At 33.8% G+C, this 17,721-nt stretch overlaps 2 protein-coding genes, 1 long non-coding RNA gene and 1 pseudogene across 3 annotated transcripts in view; 2 read left to right on the top strand and 2 right to left on the bottom strand.

The window, feature by feature from the left end:
• LOC137491420 (uncharacterized) lies at window positions 1-2,333 on the top strand (annotated as a pseudogene).
• Window positions 1-17,721, top strand: part of znf1046 (zinc finger protein 1046) — a 659,651-nt gene that overhangs the window by 184,307 nt on the left and 457,623 nt on the right. The gene's annotated exons all lie outside the window — the stretch shown is intronic.
• On the bottom strand, window positions 3,863-9,223 carry LOC110439630 (uncharacterized). The gene is made up of 4 exons (XM_021475781.3): window positions 8,189-9,223; window positions 7,932-8,087; window positions 6,680-6,772; window positions 3,863-6,537 (listed from the first exon to the last, which is right to left on the bottom strand). The coding sequence occupies exons 1-4, from the start codon at window positions 8,729-8,731 to the stop codon at window positions 6,220-6,222; spliced, it is 1,110 nt and encodes a 369-aa protein (XP_021331456.3). The 5' UTR covers window positions 8,732-9,223; the 3' UTR covers window positions 3,863-6,219.
• LOC108183433 (uncharacterized) lies at window positions 11,472-15,669 on the bottom strand. Its single transcript, XR_001798322.4, has 4 exons — window positions 15,605-15,669; window positions 14,790-14,848; window positions 11,958-12,002; window positions 11,472-11,869 (listed from the first exon to the last, which is right to left on the bottom strand). It is a non-coding gene; the product is annotated as an uncharacterized lncRNA (long non-coding RNA).

Here is a 17,721-nt window from a genome sequence, read left to right as displayed (position 1 = left end):
ATGGCCAAACTGCTTGAGTGTGTGTGTGAGTCTCAGTGAACGCTGGAAATAAGAAAGTACATTTAAGTTGGCAACTAGTCAGTATAATGTGTTCTTTGAAACTCACGGCAGACTTGTTGGTGTGACAGCAACACATCCCCAAGCTCGAATCTGCTCAGGAGCAAGTGTCTTTCCCACGATTAGATTGCAGCATCTTAACAAAGTCTGCACTGGAAGTCTCTCTCTGCCATTGCTCCTTTTAGCAAGAGCACACTGTTGAAACAGGAACAGTAAAGATTCACAATTACAGTAGTAATACAGTGGGGAATAAACCAGAGTCAAGAGATGTGTTGATTATGTGAGTCAGTGTTGGTATGACTTTCTGACACAGAAATGAAAATAGCCTCACCATTTACTTTCCATTGTGTGGTTTTAAACCTTGATGAGTTTCTTGATTCTGTTGAAGACAAAATAAGATATTGTGATAAAAATGCTGGCTTACTTTGTGTTCCAGAAGACAGGAAATGTTTAAAACCACATGATGGAGAGTAAATAGTAAGGTCATTTTAATATTTAGGGTAAACATCCATTTCATGCTTGCCACTTTAAGCCTTCATACTAAAGTTCACTTTTTTGTTCGTTTTTGAAGACCTGATGGTGCTCAAAGAAGAGACACATCAATGGAATGAAATAAAAGAGAAACAACAAGAAATAATGACTGATGAAAAACCCACACTCACTAAAAAGACTTCATCACACGGAAAACCTCGGAAATCCAAGTCTAGGTGTAATTACAGCTGTAAACAGAGTAGAAAGAGTTTCAGTCAAAAGCCAAACCTTGACCACACTAGGGAGAAACCTTACACCTGCAAACTGTGTGAAAAAAAGCTTCTATAATACAGGAAACTTAAAAGTGCACATGAGAATTCACACTGGAGAGAGGCTGTACGCATGCCAACAGTGTGGAAAAAGCTTCTATTCTACAGGAAACTTGGCAGTGCACAGAAGAATTCACACTGGGGAGGAGCCTTACTCTTGCCCTCAGTGTGGAAAGAGCTATAAGCAAAATGGCAACCTTGAAGTCCACATAAGAACTCACACTGGAGAGAGAAGCTTTATTTGTACATAGAGTGGGAAAGGTTTTTCTCAGAAACAAAACCTTACCCTCCACATGAGGATTCACACTGGAGAGAAACCTTACACATGCACTGAGTGTGGTAAAAGTTTCCCACATAAAGGCTCACTCAAACACCACATGATAAGTCACACCGGACAGAAGCCGTTTGCATGTGCTCATTGTGGAAAGAGCTTCACAACCAAAGCTAGAATCATGAATCACACGAATGGTCACACTGAAACCACAGTGTTTACATGCAATCATTGTGGAAAGAGTCTCTCATGCAAAGACTCCATTAAGCAACACATGAAGATTCACTCAGGCGAGCGTTTTCGATGCAGTGAGTGTGGAAAGGTCTTCAAACATAAAAGAAGCCTCGTCAATCATATGAAGCTTCACAATGGAGAGCAAAAATGAGGCCTTGTCTAGCAGAGCTTAAGGCTTTCCCGGGATAGCATGGGATAGCATCTCGGGACAAGTGTGAACTCTTGAATAGATCTCAAGTTACTGGAATGAAACCCTTTGAACCTGAAGATTTAAACTCAATAACTGAAGAGGGGTGAAGATGTACCAGGTTGTGAGAGTTTCTACAGGGCTGCAAGAAAGCAAAATAACTCTATATGTGTTTCAAGTTATTATGAACTGAAAACCAAATTTGTGCACATTGCACACTGCAATCAAATGGTCTGCACTCAAAAGAGAATTAGAAAGATTAGGGAGGAGAAAATGTTTGAGGAGATGCAGAGAAAACTGTCCTACACCCTTAGATTGTGTTTTTGATTATTCACATTGTTTGATTGTCACTCCCTTGAACAAACACAGATTTGCCTCCAATTTTGGGCTTTTGTCTGCAGTTTCACAAAACTTGGTGGTGAATAAAAATCCACCTAAACTCGGCCGGTGTGAACTTGCAATGACAGTGAGAGACTGATGCAGACTCCATAAAGCCCTGATCAGACTACATAATGCCATTTGCCATTTACAACAGATCAGATTTGTGTCAGATTATGAGATTTTGACTTGATCAAATCTTGATGTGTTGTGGGTAACAAATGAAGACTTTGGTTTCAAAACACTACACATTTATTTTGATGGACTGATTTTAGAAAAGAAACTAGTTTTCTTCATGAAGACAATGAAACTTTCTGTAAACAACTGGTTTCCTTTGAAGAAATGTTCATGTGAAAACTCCCACATTACTACAAATAAATCTGTGTATGGGAAACCCAGTATCTCTATTGTGAATGAGAATATGAGTGATTTGTTAGCTTACATGTTAATTCCAGTACTCAACAGAGACTACTGAAGCACTTCAGCTATCCGTTCTTTCAAATTATATATATATATATATATATATATATATATATATATATATATATATATATATATATATATATATATATATATTTATATACATATATATATGTGTGTGTGTGTGTGTGTGTGACTACTATTACTAACAGCAATGTTAGGTGGGCAAAATAAAAACTGAAAAAATATATTTTTTTAAACTAGTATAGGTCTATTAATCTCATTGTCACCCTTTAAAATACTTTTAATTTAGCAAAAAGATTGTCATTTCAAGTGGAAAAAAGTCAAATGCGATTATAATCTATTTTAACAAATATCCATTTAATTTTGATGAGATGATGAGGAATCTGGACCAGCACCAAAGCCACTTCCTCCACCTGCTCCATCAATAGAATATCCATCTGTTACCTCACACTGTAAAAAATTGCTGTTAAAAAACGGTCAGATTCTACGGTAAAAGAATGTTTTTTTCACTAAAACAGTAATATTTTGTTAAAACAGTGCATTCTGGGTAACATTTTTGTTTTCGAGAAAGTAACTAACTGCAGAAAACTGTGAGCTAACAGAGTTCAGATTCAATGTTTTGAAGTCTGTGTTTGAAATCACACTTTGTGTCCTTGTTCAATTTCATACACTAGTTCACCAATATAGTTCACCTGACAGAGTTAATGAACACTAATGAGTTAATTCAGACACTGATGAACACCTGCTGTTAATAATCACAATCACTGAAGGAAAGAGAAACAAGAAACACAAACAGTGACTTGAGTTACAACATTAAATAAAATCAAGTAAAGTAAAACACTTTCAGTCTCAGCAGAGGATCATTAAACAACTCCACAAACAACAGCAGACTAACTTAATACTGACTGATTTGACTTTCATACTATTCTCATTGAGATCCAACAGAAATTTAGGTATTTTTTGTGTCACCGTAATGGAATGAGGGGCTGGTTTAGTTGGGCTCTTCACCCTTGAACCCATTAATTCAGACTCTCTAAGAGCTGTAATACAGAGTTTACAAAACACTTTTATTATAGCAATAAAGTTGGCATGTCAATAGATAGATTAATCTATTTGACTGAAACTAGTTCTGATTTAAATCTGGATAAAAGGCCTCATGCAATAGATTTTATGCTTAGTTGCGGATATTAATTTAATTGAGAAGTGGAAACAGATATGATACCTACATAAATACTTAACAGTTAAGAAATAACATACAAAAACAGTTCAGTTATGACAAATACACACTCAGACCTCATGAATCAGACCTTGTACCTCAACAATGGTAACAATTTAAATGTTTCATACTGCAATGCATGCTGGGTGAGGCACAGTACAAATATCCCAGCATGCATTGCTGCATGAATAAATGTAGTATAATGGTCTCACACTTTTTTTTATTTGTGTTTTATTCTGTTGTTGTTTATGTTTAGACTTCAGGATCAGGAATGCTAGTTAGAAAAACAAAGACTTAAATGATCAATTTAATTATTGAAGCATAAAAATGTCATAATTTTCTAGTCGGCTTAGTCTCTTTATTAATACGGGGTCGCCACAGTGGAATGAACCGCCAACTTATCCAGCAAGTTTTTACGCAGCGGATGCCCTTCCAGCTGCAACCCATCTCTGGGAAACATCTACACACACTCATACGCTATGGACAATTTAGCCTTTACCAATTCACCTGTATCGCATGTCTTTGGACTGTGGGGGAAACCGGAGCACCCGGAGGAAACCCACGTGAATGCAGGGAGAACATGCAAACTCCACAAAGAAACGCCAACTGAGCCGAGGCTCGAACCAGCGACCTTTGTGCTGTGAAGCGACAGCATAACCTACTGCGCCACTGCTTCACCCAGCATAAAAATGTACATGAATAAATCACAATTTAAATGGACAAATAAATAGATATGTTTGAATTGTGTTTTTAAATATCATTTAATTAAGCAATAAAATAATGCATTACAAAAACATTTTAAATGTATAAATAAATAGACACTTTTATTACTGTATTTTTATTTAATTCATGTTTTAAAGGCTGATTAATCAAACAGTAAAAAATTGTATTAATAAATCACAAAACACATTTTAAACAGCTTTTTAAATAAGCATTTGGCAAATGCTTTTCTCCCTATTTGCCGCTTGGTTTTCTTTTGCCACATGCTTTTCTCAAATTGAAAAATGAATCAAGTTAAAAAATGACTATGCTTCAATGAGCTAGTTTTCCTCTCTTAGGAAAAAAGACAGTTAACAGTTTTATCTAGATTAAATGACCTTGGTGATAAAGATTTTCTTGGAGATATAGAACAAAATGAACTTCGTATTTTGCCATCAGAGTTGGATGATTATTATACAGAGAAAGCTAAAGGAGCTTTACGATCTAGAGTGAAATGGATAGAGGAGGGGGGAAAATTCTTCATACATTTTTTTAAATTTAGTAAAGCAAAGGCAAGCTTCAAAAACTATTAATAAACGTAGCATAAATAACAATGTAAGTGAAGAGAAAACTTTGATTGATGATCACATCTATTCATGTTATTATATGAATCAAAATTTAAAGAGAGTGATTGTGAATTTTTCTTTTCCTTTTTAAAAGATAAAGTTCCTATTATAGATAACAGCTTCCGTGAAAGGATGGAATCTGACATTGTTATCTCTGAACTTGATGTTGCTATTTCTAAAATATCCAATGGAAAATCCAGGCATATACGGAATTACAGTTGAGTTTTATAAACATATTTGGCCCGAGATGAGATTTTTAGTTTGCCTACAAGTAACAGGCATCAACAAGGAAACATAATTCAACATCAAACATTAATTTCACATTTTCAAAGTTACATTGTCATGTTACCTCATAGTATGGTAAACAATGTTCTCTCCTGATCTATAACACAAAAGTAAATGATCCCTTCTTTTTCTAAATGTTTGTTAAAACAATTAACAATGACCCTTAACAATAAAATGACAATACAATAATGAAATAACACCTAAACACAAAATGCAATGAAATAAAATAAATTTAAAAAAGCAATCATTTTACTTTACATATCTAAAGTTTGCGTCACTTTTTAATACATATAACAGGTTTACAATTTTCAGCATTTAGAACAGCAAAACAAGTCCTACTCGCAGCAGATGGGAATGCTGAATTCCCAGTCGTGGCTTTAAAGGAAAAGTTCACCTGAAAATGAGCATTTACTCACCTTTCACTTGTTTCAAACTTTTATTGTTTTTTTTCTTCTGTTGCTCACAAAATAATATATTTTGAAGAAAGCTGGAAACCTTGACTTTCACTGTATTTGTTTTTCCTACAATTGAAGTTAATGTCAAAATATATTTTGTGTTCAATAGAAGAAAGAAATTCATAAAGGTTTGGAATCAATTGAGGGAGTGTAAATAGTGAGTATATTTTCATTTTTTACTTGAACTGGCCCGATTAAAACCTTAAAGTGGTTTAATAAGTAGCATTCCACTTTTGTTGAACTATTTTAGTCCTCTAAACCAGCATTTCAGAAGAACATAAAAACATGAAAAACTACTATTCTGAGGCTGGAGATGTAACCAAGACAGTCTTAATACATCTGGAAAAGAAGTAATCCGTTGGCTTCCTGGACGCAAAAGTAAAATGGGTAACATATCCTGTTTTAAAAGTTTCAGAGATTAAAAAAAAGAAAAAAGAAAGTGCAGTCCATGGCATACTGGAGTTAGTGTCATCAGTCGGTAGAAATATATATTTTAGGGCATTCTTGTCTAAAGGTTTTCAATGTTGTTCCAGTTGAAGGCATGTAGGCAAACAGTGAATGTCCTATTCACTGAAACATTTTAATTTTAAGTGCTTGTACCTTTGGGGACAGCTTGCTGCCATCTAAGTTCATCAGTACCTTCTGAAAGAATTCAAATGTGAACTTGAGACCTTGAGGATAGCTTAAATTGAGAGCGTAGATCAGTCCAAAGAGAATTACTAATCCAAAGGAAATACTCTTTAGGTTCTCTAGCAGCGTTACACCCTCTATCACAACTCCAACATCACTTGGCTCCTCCTCAGCACCAGCACCTTCCTTGCGAATCACAAAAAGCCCCAGAGTGGTCTCAGAAATTCTTGCTTCTGCTTCTTTAGGGTTGCTATCCTAAAATAAACAAGTAAATAAATATTAAATAATTTAATAACAATAAATAAATAAAACATTAATACTTTTAAATTTCAGTTAAATACTGGCAACATCTAGACTGTCAATGTATGTTAGGTTCTTTAGACATATGTATACAAACCTCGAATTCTTTGACAACTGTTGTCATGTCCTCATTGAAGTACACACACAGACTCTGTATGACACAATCTCGCTTGATGTGTATGTCACCACACTGAAAATTAGACAAAATTATACAATATTAAAATATAAAACCAACATGGGGGTAAGATCACAAGACCAGTGATGCATTCCTGATGAGGAAACAACACCCCAGACCTGGAAATATATCCAGCACATAGATGAAGTTTCTGAACAAGTTTTGTTTCTGTTTGTAATGTAAATTTTTTGTGGCAATTATACATTTTTGAGTGTTTTATATGTTGCAATGTTGACAAAGTGTAGGAATCTGCAGTTTTGTGTTTTAAAGAAAGTGATTTACAAAAACTGTTTTATTTGTCTGTATGGGGTGGAAGAAATGTGTGACACTGAAACCTGGTCAAAAATAGAACTATACTATAAATAGAAAATAAAACATATTAAATTGACTGATATTAATCTGCTGCATTTTTGTGTTGTGCAATAATTGTTAAAATAACATTAATTTTGTATTCATTTGTGATTGTTATTTATTATTATTGGTAACATTGACTAATATAGTAACTATAGTGATTACTGTTAAATGTTAAATATGAAGTAAAACTTCCAGTAGGTTGGGACAAGCCTTAAAGCAAACCCTTGTTACACACCTATTTGAGTTTCTTTCTTCTATTCTAAAAAAAATATTTAGAAGAATGCTGGTTGGTGGCAACGATTAACATGTTTTTTTTCTCCCAACTATGGAAGTCAATGTGTACCAATAACCAGCATTCTTCAAAATATCTTCTTTTGTGTTTAAAAGAATCTCCTAAAAGTAAAAAAAAAAAAAACATGAGAGAGTAAATGATGAAGTCATTTTAATTTTGGGGTAAACTATCACATTAATGAGAGCTTCATTGAACCTCAGCTCATGATCTCAGCTTGTGAATATTTTGCATTTGTTGCTGACAAAACACTTTTCAAATGCATTAATGAGAATTGATAACTTGGCCCATATTTATATAAATATATTTAAAATAAAATTAATGTTACATCTTAAAATTTTTTAAGGCGGGTTTTCAGTTCAAGGATTTTGGTTTATACTCTGTTTCCACAAAAGCATACTGACATGCTCATCAAGGAGTTTACAGAGCATTAGATCTGCTGCAAACTCATATGAAATGCGCGACATAGAGAGTGAAACTTATGTACTCAGAGTTTTAATGTATCTTTTAATGTAATGCAATTTACCACACCTTGTCTGCAACTGTCATGATGCGTGATATCTTCTGTCCAGAAGCACCTCCTTTGCTGCTGAAAACCTTCTGTAGATCAGCAGTGTATTTGTCCAGCTGCGCGAAAAACTTTGACAGAAGAGGCACAGTCGTTATCCTCATAAATTCTGCGTTTATCTGAAAGAAATAAAGCAAAGGTAGATGATGAAATGTAGATGTATTGTGGAGAAATGAATTGAAATTTAGAAAATAATTGTGTAAATATCACCAACACTTACTTCATTGACTGTGAACAGGGCAGGCCATCTACTTTGTAAATCAGAAACCATTGGCAAGTCCTCAACCAACTCTTGTCGCCTATAGGAGAAGGTCAAGTGCATTTTTTCTTTTATAACTGCCTCATTATTATTTTTTTTCACTTCAGTTAAGAGAGCAATTCTTTCCTTCTCCATACTATCAGCTGTTTCTCCTCTTGGAAGGCAGGGAAGGAAATTCACCTCAGCCTTTTTTGGCTTTTTGATGTTTGATGCTGCTTTACCCCGACCTTCACACTTGTTCCTAAGTGAATTTACAGTGATTTCTGGGTGTCCAATCTTGCTGAGTTTTGAGCGGAAATTAGCCATCTTTATCTTTAGATAGTGTTTCCATCCTTCATGACCAGTGCGAGTTCCCTTTTCCCTCAAGCAAGGGTGGACATTTATCAAGGCTTCAGCTGCCTGATCAAGCTGACTATCAGTGGGGTATGCAGCATACCTAAAGATCTCCTCAGCCATGCCTTCAAGAATGTCAGATCTTAATTTTGGTGGTGGAATAAGTAGCATTTCACTTTTGTTGAACTCTGTGTCAGCTCTCTGAAGCTGAATTTCAGCAGAACAAGAAAAACGAGGAATTACAAAAACCTGAGGCCAAGAACTGGTTCTTGACTCCGGAGACTAAATCAAGACAGTCTCGGTGCTGCTGGAAAATGAGTCCTCAGACAAGTAGACTTCTGAGACTGAGTCAAATTCACAAGGGCTAGCATGTCTTGTGTTAGGAGAGTCAGAGCTACAGGTTGTCTTGTGCAAAGGAACAAGAATGCTGGAACAGGACGGTACATCAGGGCCCGGTTTTTCAAAAGGTTTAATCCGGATCAAATTGATCCAGATTTAGTAATTCTGTTTTTACGATCTGTGATCACATAATCCAGCTTACTTTTTGAGCCAGTTTTTCAAAGCAACATTGGATTGGATCAATCTGATCTGGATAGGAACTTTTCAGGATCACTAAATCTGGATTACCAGTGCTCAAACAGGATAGGACATCACAATGTAGAACTATAGATATGTAAAGAGCGACAAGTAGAATAGCCAGCGTGGGGTCAATATAATTATTTTTTTTTAATTAAAACTAAGAAAATGTAATAAATATTAAATTAATAATAATAATAAATAAGAAAAACAAGAAAAAGCCCACCCCATCCTCTTTCAGCAGTCCACTTATCTGAGACCTACAACACAAACACTGTACATTGAGGATATTTATAATAAGTTTCAAATATAGATGTTAATTTAAAAAAGACGTAATGTCAAAAACTCCACAATAATCTCAGACTTCCTCATCTGATGTGAAGCGTATCCTTTAGGAGGGGGATCTCAAGTCTGGCCTTGGTTTGCTGCAGTTTGGTTAGAGTCAGTTGTTTTTCTGCCAGGTGAAGCTGTGCCTCTGCCCTTTCAGTCTCTTTTTGCAATTGTTGAGTCATTGCCATTTCTTGAATTTTTGTTTATTCTGTAATCATTGCTATCATCATTAATAAATATTCTAATAAGAAAAATATTTTCCATTGAATGGAATATTTTCCATTCCATGAATACATATATATATATATATATATATATATATATATATATATATATATATATATATATATATATATATATATATAAATTAGTGACGGAATAAAATGTATTGTTTTTGGTCAGTTTTGACAGCTGTTTGGGGGATTATTTTATGAGGCCAAACTCTTTCTACTTTGCTGGAGGCCTATACACAGGGGCGCAACTGCACATTTACTGAGGGGTATGCGATTTCAAGTTTTGCGCCCCCCTTAACCCCCACCCCCCACCCCCTCTATTTTTTTTATCATCAACATGTCAAAGTTCTGAACGCAACTGAAATTGTATGAAATAGTAAAAGTATAATTACACTAATGTAAAGTCACACTAATGTAAAGAATTACATCTCATCCCAACCCAAATTTCTTCTTAGTTCCGTTTTCCGCACCAAATGATTATAGCACCTTGACATGTCTTGTTTTTGTACTTTTTGTACATTTGTCAAAACAAAATGATAGATATGGGAGGCAAAAGAACTTAAAATGTAATCACTTCTCACATGCATATGTGAGGGGTGTAAGGTCTGTCTTCGCATGAACAATTGACTGAAACTGCTATCACACCTTTCACAAAGTGAAATAAAAAAGACTGTACAATGTTTAAGATAAAAAAATAGAGAAAAACTGCCTGAAATGTTTTATTTTATCAAAATATTATGGGCCAACTTTTTTGGAACTAAATTGAACTAGTTTTGAGCACAAATCCAAAAGGTTACCAAAATGCCTAATGTATCAATATGATATTTAATAAATTTATAAAAACATGTATATGGTATAAAAATGGATCTTTATAGGATTAATAAACATCTCAGTTCCAAAAAATGTGAATATTCTGATTATTTGTTCATGTGTCAGTTTAAACCAGGGTTAAGAATCATTATAATCAAATATATAAAATTTATATAGGGGAATTTTTTAATCAAAATATGATTTTCTATTTTGTCTGAAACATATTCAGTAGGCCCACACGGAATCTGCGTGCGCAGAAATCAGCAGTTTTCTACAGATTTTTAGCCCATCATTGAGTCTTTGTATTTAATTGTGTAAATGTGTGTACATTTAGATTTACTCAGTTTTTAAATTCATTTTACTAATATTATTGTAATATAATAATAGTAATATTAAAATGTTCATATGATTTATTTACAGTTGGTAAAGTAGTATTTTCTGCCTTTCAGTAGAAACATTAATAGATATATGAGATACTTGCTTTGTTTACCAAATAAGTGGATCTAATTTGATTTGCATTGTAAATATTAAATAAAATTGAAGATATAATTTTTTATTCCATATATATATATATATATATATATATATATATATATATATATATATATATATATATATATATATATATATATATATATATATAGTTTTTATCTGTTTTTAGTTATGATAATCCTAAAATCATTCCGCAGATTTTTTACAAAAGTCCCAGCAGAAATAGCAAAAATATTTAGCAGATTCTGTCTGGCCATAATATTTAGGTATGTACTTTTAAACACACATTTTGTTATTACTCTTATAATTATATTACTCTAAGTTATTACTCTTATAACTTTTGAGCTCAACTGTAAGTATGATTTGACAGTTTATTTTGATAAAACTTTTACATGAACTTTACACTTGGATGTGTGACTGCATGTTTTTGTTTTAAATGAATTTTAATTAAAACGTCCGATTTAAATAATATCCGATTATGTAATCCGTTTTTTCTTTTGAAAAACCCATTTTCAAGATTTGATCCAATCCCTTATCCAAAATCCTAGTGGATTACTTTTGAAAAACCAGGCCCCAGGTGCAGTCTCATGCATGCAGGAGTTAAAGTCATCAGTTGACAGAAAAATCACTTTCAGGGTATCCCTGTCTTCAATTTGAGTGGTTGATGTGAGATTCATGTATTCATTTCCAAAGTCCTTATCTTTGTACTGGAGCCTGAAATTTTGCTTTACACCAAAAACAGTCATTATTTCAAGGACAAGTTCATCCACAGACTTTGGGATTCCTGTCTTAAGTGCAAGCTTTCTTGCATCTTCATCCCCACCAAAAACAATCCTTAGATTGACTGGACTCGACATCTTTCTTTTTTCTATAAGAGGGTATGAAGCAGAATATGACAAAGTCAGTAATACAATTTTATTACTTATTATACACAAAACACTTGATAAATACATTACCTTAAATGAGGATGTGCCTCTTCAGGGTCACCATTCGTCTTCCTCCTACCATATAATCATACAGTGGATAAGCATCCGTTAGCTGATCTAAATCAACCAGGGCAACCTCTCTATCAGGAGAGACAGTTAACTGAAAAGCTCTAAAATGTTCTTGATACCATGCACACAGTACCTTCACAACAAAATTCAGTCTGCTTTTGACAATACAGATTTGAAGAATTTCAGCAAACTCTGGGAGCCCACCTGCTTACCCAAACGAAATCAGCATACCAGTTCTATAATTTATTCCATTGTTTGTCACATTTTTTGCCAGATGAACTTCATTAATCCCTGGATATTTCTGTCTTAAGCCTTCTACCACTTCCTTGTTTAAAACATCCACACAAAGTGTGGAGACACTAGTAACTTCTAGTCTGGACTTCTTAAGGCTACAAGAATGGATCTGATAAGCGATCATTTGCTGGTGTTTGGCAGCCAGTGTGAGCGTTATGTTTTTAAAACAATTTGTGTGGCGAGCTACTTTCTTAAAGAAGCTATGTTTCGCCTCAAACCTCATAGTCCACTGCCCTACTAGAGGTCCAAAAAACTGAATCATTTGTGGATAATGCTCCACATAATGATGTTTTGGTAACAGTTGTGCTGGAAAAAGTTCAACAAATCTGTGTCTGTGCTCTACAATTTTGCAGTTTAAGTAGACTACTGTTTCTTCGTTATGAATAGGGGCTACAGCAAGTTCAACTATTTCTTTCAAATCAAGAAGTATGATCCAAGCAGGCTCAGTCTCTGGTATCAAGTCTCCAATGATGAATGGAAGCAATCTCATTAAATTCCAATTTTCATGTGCGTTACCTCCAATTGTCTTCTTGGAGGCATATGTATATGGAATAACGTGTGGTTTATTGGTTTTATCACCCCACTTATAAGGGAAGTTCAAAATCAATGAGTTTAGAGTATCAAGAGACAGGTACTTCTTGGAAACAAACTCTTTCAAGCAAAGTGCAAGTTCAAATGGTACAATACCCTCAAACAGGTCGTGTGCAATATCCGGTGGATAGCCTCTAGTAACATGAAAGTGAGATAAATTCTCTGTTAACACACAACCTCTTTTTACTCCACAAAATGCTACAGTTTTCTTTAGCAGATGCTACATGTGCATCATGAATTTCCTTTGTTCTAAGGGCAAAGTCGCCAGTCAGAACAGATTCAGCTTGAATCTCCAATCTCTTCCCTATGCAGAACCTGCAAAAGTACTCACCAGAGAAGCTTTCTATGAAGCCTGCTAAACTGTGGGCCCCTAAATTATCTGCAATGACAGACTGGACTGTACCTTTCACAAACCGTCCAAGCCCTGGAAGGTAGACACCGTGACTCTCTAAAGTAATCAATTCCTGTAAAAGGGGCTCCAAAATTGTACCATATCCATATGACTTTACATGTTCAGTCTTGCATAAAACTGCCAGATAGATAGATGAAAGTGTGGAGCTGCATCCAGGTGGCAAATTATTCAAAATCCAGTAGACCCCACAAAGTTTATGCTTTTTACGTGAAGTGCCTAAGGGGTTGCAGAGTTCAAAATCATCAATGTACAATGACAGTGATATTTTTAATTCCTCTCCACAAAAAAATGTGTTTTCCTTGCAATAAAGTCCATCTCTGATTGACCTATACTGCTGTTCTTTGTCTGCCCCTGAATCAGTTTTTTGCTTCTCGTGGTCCCCAATAACACACTGTAAAATATCACTGCAACTAAACAACAGCTGAAGAGAAGGCAAAATTGGTATATAGTGATAGGTTTTTCGACTTTTTTGATTAAGGATAAACTCAATTGGCTCTACAACTGTTACATGTTCTTTGTAGAATTGCTTCCGCTTGAAAGCAGTGGCAAGGGGACCACCTTTTTCTATGGCTTTAACCAAGGGATTTGACCTGCCTGCTGCTTCAGAAAGCTCTTGAATGACAAATTCATCAATTTCTAAGTTGTGATTTTTAAAAATGTCAGAAATTATGCTACAAGTGACTTGATTTGATGCTGAAGTTAATGAATAATGTAGTTCCTGAAGTAATTCATCAACTACGGTGGCTGGGACATGCAAAATGTTTTCCAACTTTAATAAAACAAGGGCAATATTAAAAACACTTCCCTTAAAAACATCTTCATCAGTATTAGCATCATTGCATGACTCTAACACAAATTCTGTTGAACATGTGGGTAAATCAATGGGAGAACTGGCTGACTCTTGACAGTCTACAGTGACTGTGACAACAGTTAATTTAAAGTCAGTTAGACAATGTGGATTGTGCTTCCTATTTTTGTGTGTATGAAATGTGTTATAAATGTTACTTTTAAATGTACACTCTTTAAATACACAAGTCAGTTTCATGTTTACGCAGATGTTCATTTAGATGACTAAAGTAATCTCTTTCATTTGACTCAATGCATGTACACAGCTGACATGAAAATGTAGCTAACTGATTTTGTTTTGAAGATGACTGATCAACGTGTGCACGGTATATATGACTTAAAAGGTTATTCCATGATTTAAATGTGCAAGGACATGTATTGTATACACAAGGATGCCTGAACCTTGCCCCAAAATGTCCATGTTTGAGCTTAGAATGTTTCAATAACTCATACCTACTGGATACTTTCTGTGCCACACACTTTACATTGCCACATTCTCAAGACTCACATATCTAAAAGTAAAACATGTGAGTGTGAGAAAAGTAACAATTTTACAAAATAAAACAAGATATATATATATATATATATATATATATATATATATATATATATATATATATATATATATATATATAAACAAAAACACTTACTGTAATTGAGTGATTGTCCCAAACTGGAGACAATGTGGAATGTCACAACGATGAGATCTCTGAAATGGTAAAAATGACATATAATTAGAGTTTTGTAATGAAATTACATTTTTTTAAATAAAAAAAAAAATTGCACGATCAACTAACTTTTACATACACAATATGTTTTAAATAAACATTTACAAGTAGCTGCTAACGTTAACGTTACATTTTTCACTTCCAGTACACGACTTTAGTATGACATAATCCAACAATCTTGTACATGCAACTTTCAAATAATGTCGAGTTTGTACAACGCTTCGTCATATTTTTAAAGCATAAACATGAGAAATATAAAGTTACGTGGAGATTGCTAACATTAACGTTAATCTATTATTATTAAGTTACGTTACAAGTGCAGTCTTCCTAAGATGAATATAGTAGACCATATATAGCTTAAAGTGACCCAAATTGCAGATAGGTGATAACAGATTAATATATTTTACTAGAAATGATAATTTTACTAGAAATTATAAAGTTTAACGTGTTCTAACCATAGACTGTAAAAATAGTCAACGTGCTTGCAAAGTGAATTACGTCGAAATGATGCAAAATTTTTCTGTTTTGTTTTTTAAATCATGCAAGCAATCTGCTTCACTGAAAAAGGATACACATAACTTACTCAAACGATGGTTAATTTTAAAAATGCAAGTGACGGCCGAAAATATCCAATGTCAGTTAATTCGCTATGTGACGATGAATCAATATCAATCGCATAAAAGAATCACGTCTTAAAATAGTTTACACATCAATCACAAATGAAGAAAATATCTTACCTTGTATACTCTCCCGATCAGATCTTCACTGTCACTTCTCTGCTACCGTTGTCTTCCTCGCGCTTAGCCCGCCTTCAGTGTTCCTAACCGATGCGCATGCCTGTCCTGGCGCCTTCAGTGTTCCTAAGCGATGCGCATGCCCGTCCTGGCGCCTTCAGTGTTTTTAAATTACGTGCATGCGCAACCTCTGCATTCGCTCTTTACGGCAACCAATTAAGTATAGTTTATGTAATTTGAGCAGGTTTGTTTCGAGTCCATTAAATTCATGTTGAGACAGCATAATTTGAAACAATAATAGTTATTTTATACTTTTTTAAACAAACTTTATTTAAATTGTTTGCTTAATTTCAATTACAGGCAAGAATCATTTTTTTGAGTGAAGGATGTCCCATCTCACCTTTTCTTTTTAATAAAGCTGTTGAACTTATGTCATTATATTTAAAAAATTCAGAGTACACTTTAGGTATTGATATACCTGGTAGGACTTTTAGTTTAAGTCAGTTTGCTGATGACACTATTAATTCTTAAAAAAAGGGAGGTGCTCCCTTTAGCTCTTGTCAAAATTTCTGTTTCCTAAAGCTTCTGAATTCACCTTAAACCTAAGAAAATGTGGAATATTAACTATTTTGAATTGTACTTTAAGAGAATAAGAGGGTATTCTAGTAAAAGAAGAAGTTAAATACTTGGGAGTTACCATCACCAAAAATTCTGTTAATAGAGAATGTGCAAATTTTAATATTAAAATGGATGGCGTGAAAAAAATCCTTAAATTATTGGCTAGCTAGAGACCTTTCCATATAGGGTAAAATTCTTTTGACTGGGATTATCTAAAATTATATATTTAACTTATCCTTTATACTCTTCCCAAAATAGTTAAATCTATAAATTCAATATTACTTAAATTTATTTGGAAAAATAAATCACATTATTTACGTAAGAATCATATGATCAAAGAGTATGAATATGGAGGTTTAAAAGCTATCGATTTTGAATGTCTTCATGGCACTTTTAGAGTTAAATGATTGAAAGAGTGTTTAGTTAAGCCTTATTCAATATGGTATCATATCCCAAATAATTTGTTTAAAAAATTGTTGGCATTGAATTTGTATTAAGATATGATTATGATTGTTCAAAACTTCCTTTGACGCTGTCTAATTTTCATAAGCAAGCACTACTTTTTTGGAAAATTATATTTACCCATATTTTTCCCCTCATAAATCCACTCTTTGGAATAAAAGGGCTGTTATTATTAACAGAAAATCATTGTTTAAAAGTGACTGATACAATAAAGGCATTATATTTATTAATGATTTGTTAGATGAAAATGGACTGCTACTATCTCAAAACGGATTATTAAATAATTATAGAGTTAAAATCACACATAAAGGTTATACTGAAATTTGCGAGGCTATACCTATTGCTTTGTATAGGTTAATTCAAAGTAATTGTTTTAATCTCCCATGTATACTTGTAACTTTCCTTACATTTTTAAAAATATCAAATGTTGATATTTTCGATGGTAAATGTAACATCAAGCTTATTTACAAACAATTTAAACGCTTATCATTGGTGATTTGAAGTGTGATCATCTAGGAGTTGTTAAACCCTTATAGAGGACAAAGCTTTTACCTTTTCTCTTAAATATCCTGTAGCACCAAAGGTTAAGGAAACTCATTACAGAATTGTATTCAGGATATATCCTGTGAATTAGTTTATTCAAAAAAGATTTAACTTTGATGTTGACAAGTGTAGATCTGCTCCAGAAACACTCGATCACTTATGTTTTTCTTGTGAATTTACTTTTAAATTCTGGTTTGACATCCATACTTGGCTTTCATTAAAGATGATTTCAGTCCCCCCTATTGTTCTAGAAGATATTTTATTTTACAAAGCTGATTTACATTGTTCTTTCTCTGATGTTGTGATCTTTATTTTACTAATGGGTAAATATCAAATTCATTGCTGTAAGTGGAAAAAATGCTGAACCTCTTTAAGATGTTTTCTTTCTGAGGTAAAGAAAGTGGCTCAAAGCCTCAAATATTTCAGAAACCAAAGTAAAATAACTGAAGCTCTCTGTACTTCATTTTCATAATATTTATTGTTAGAAAATTTTGTTT

The sequence above is a fragment of the Danio rerio genome, chromosome 4 (assembly GCF_049306965.1).
Source record: "Danio rerio strain Tuebingen ecotype United States chromosome 4, GRCz12tu, whole genome shotgun sequence".
NCBI classification, from domain to species: Eukaryota; Metazoa; Chordata; class Actinopteri; order Cypriniformes; family Danionidae; genus Danio; species Danio rerio.
This window is presented reverse-complemented; position numbering and strand designations above follow the sequence as displayed.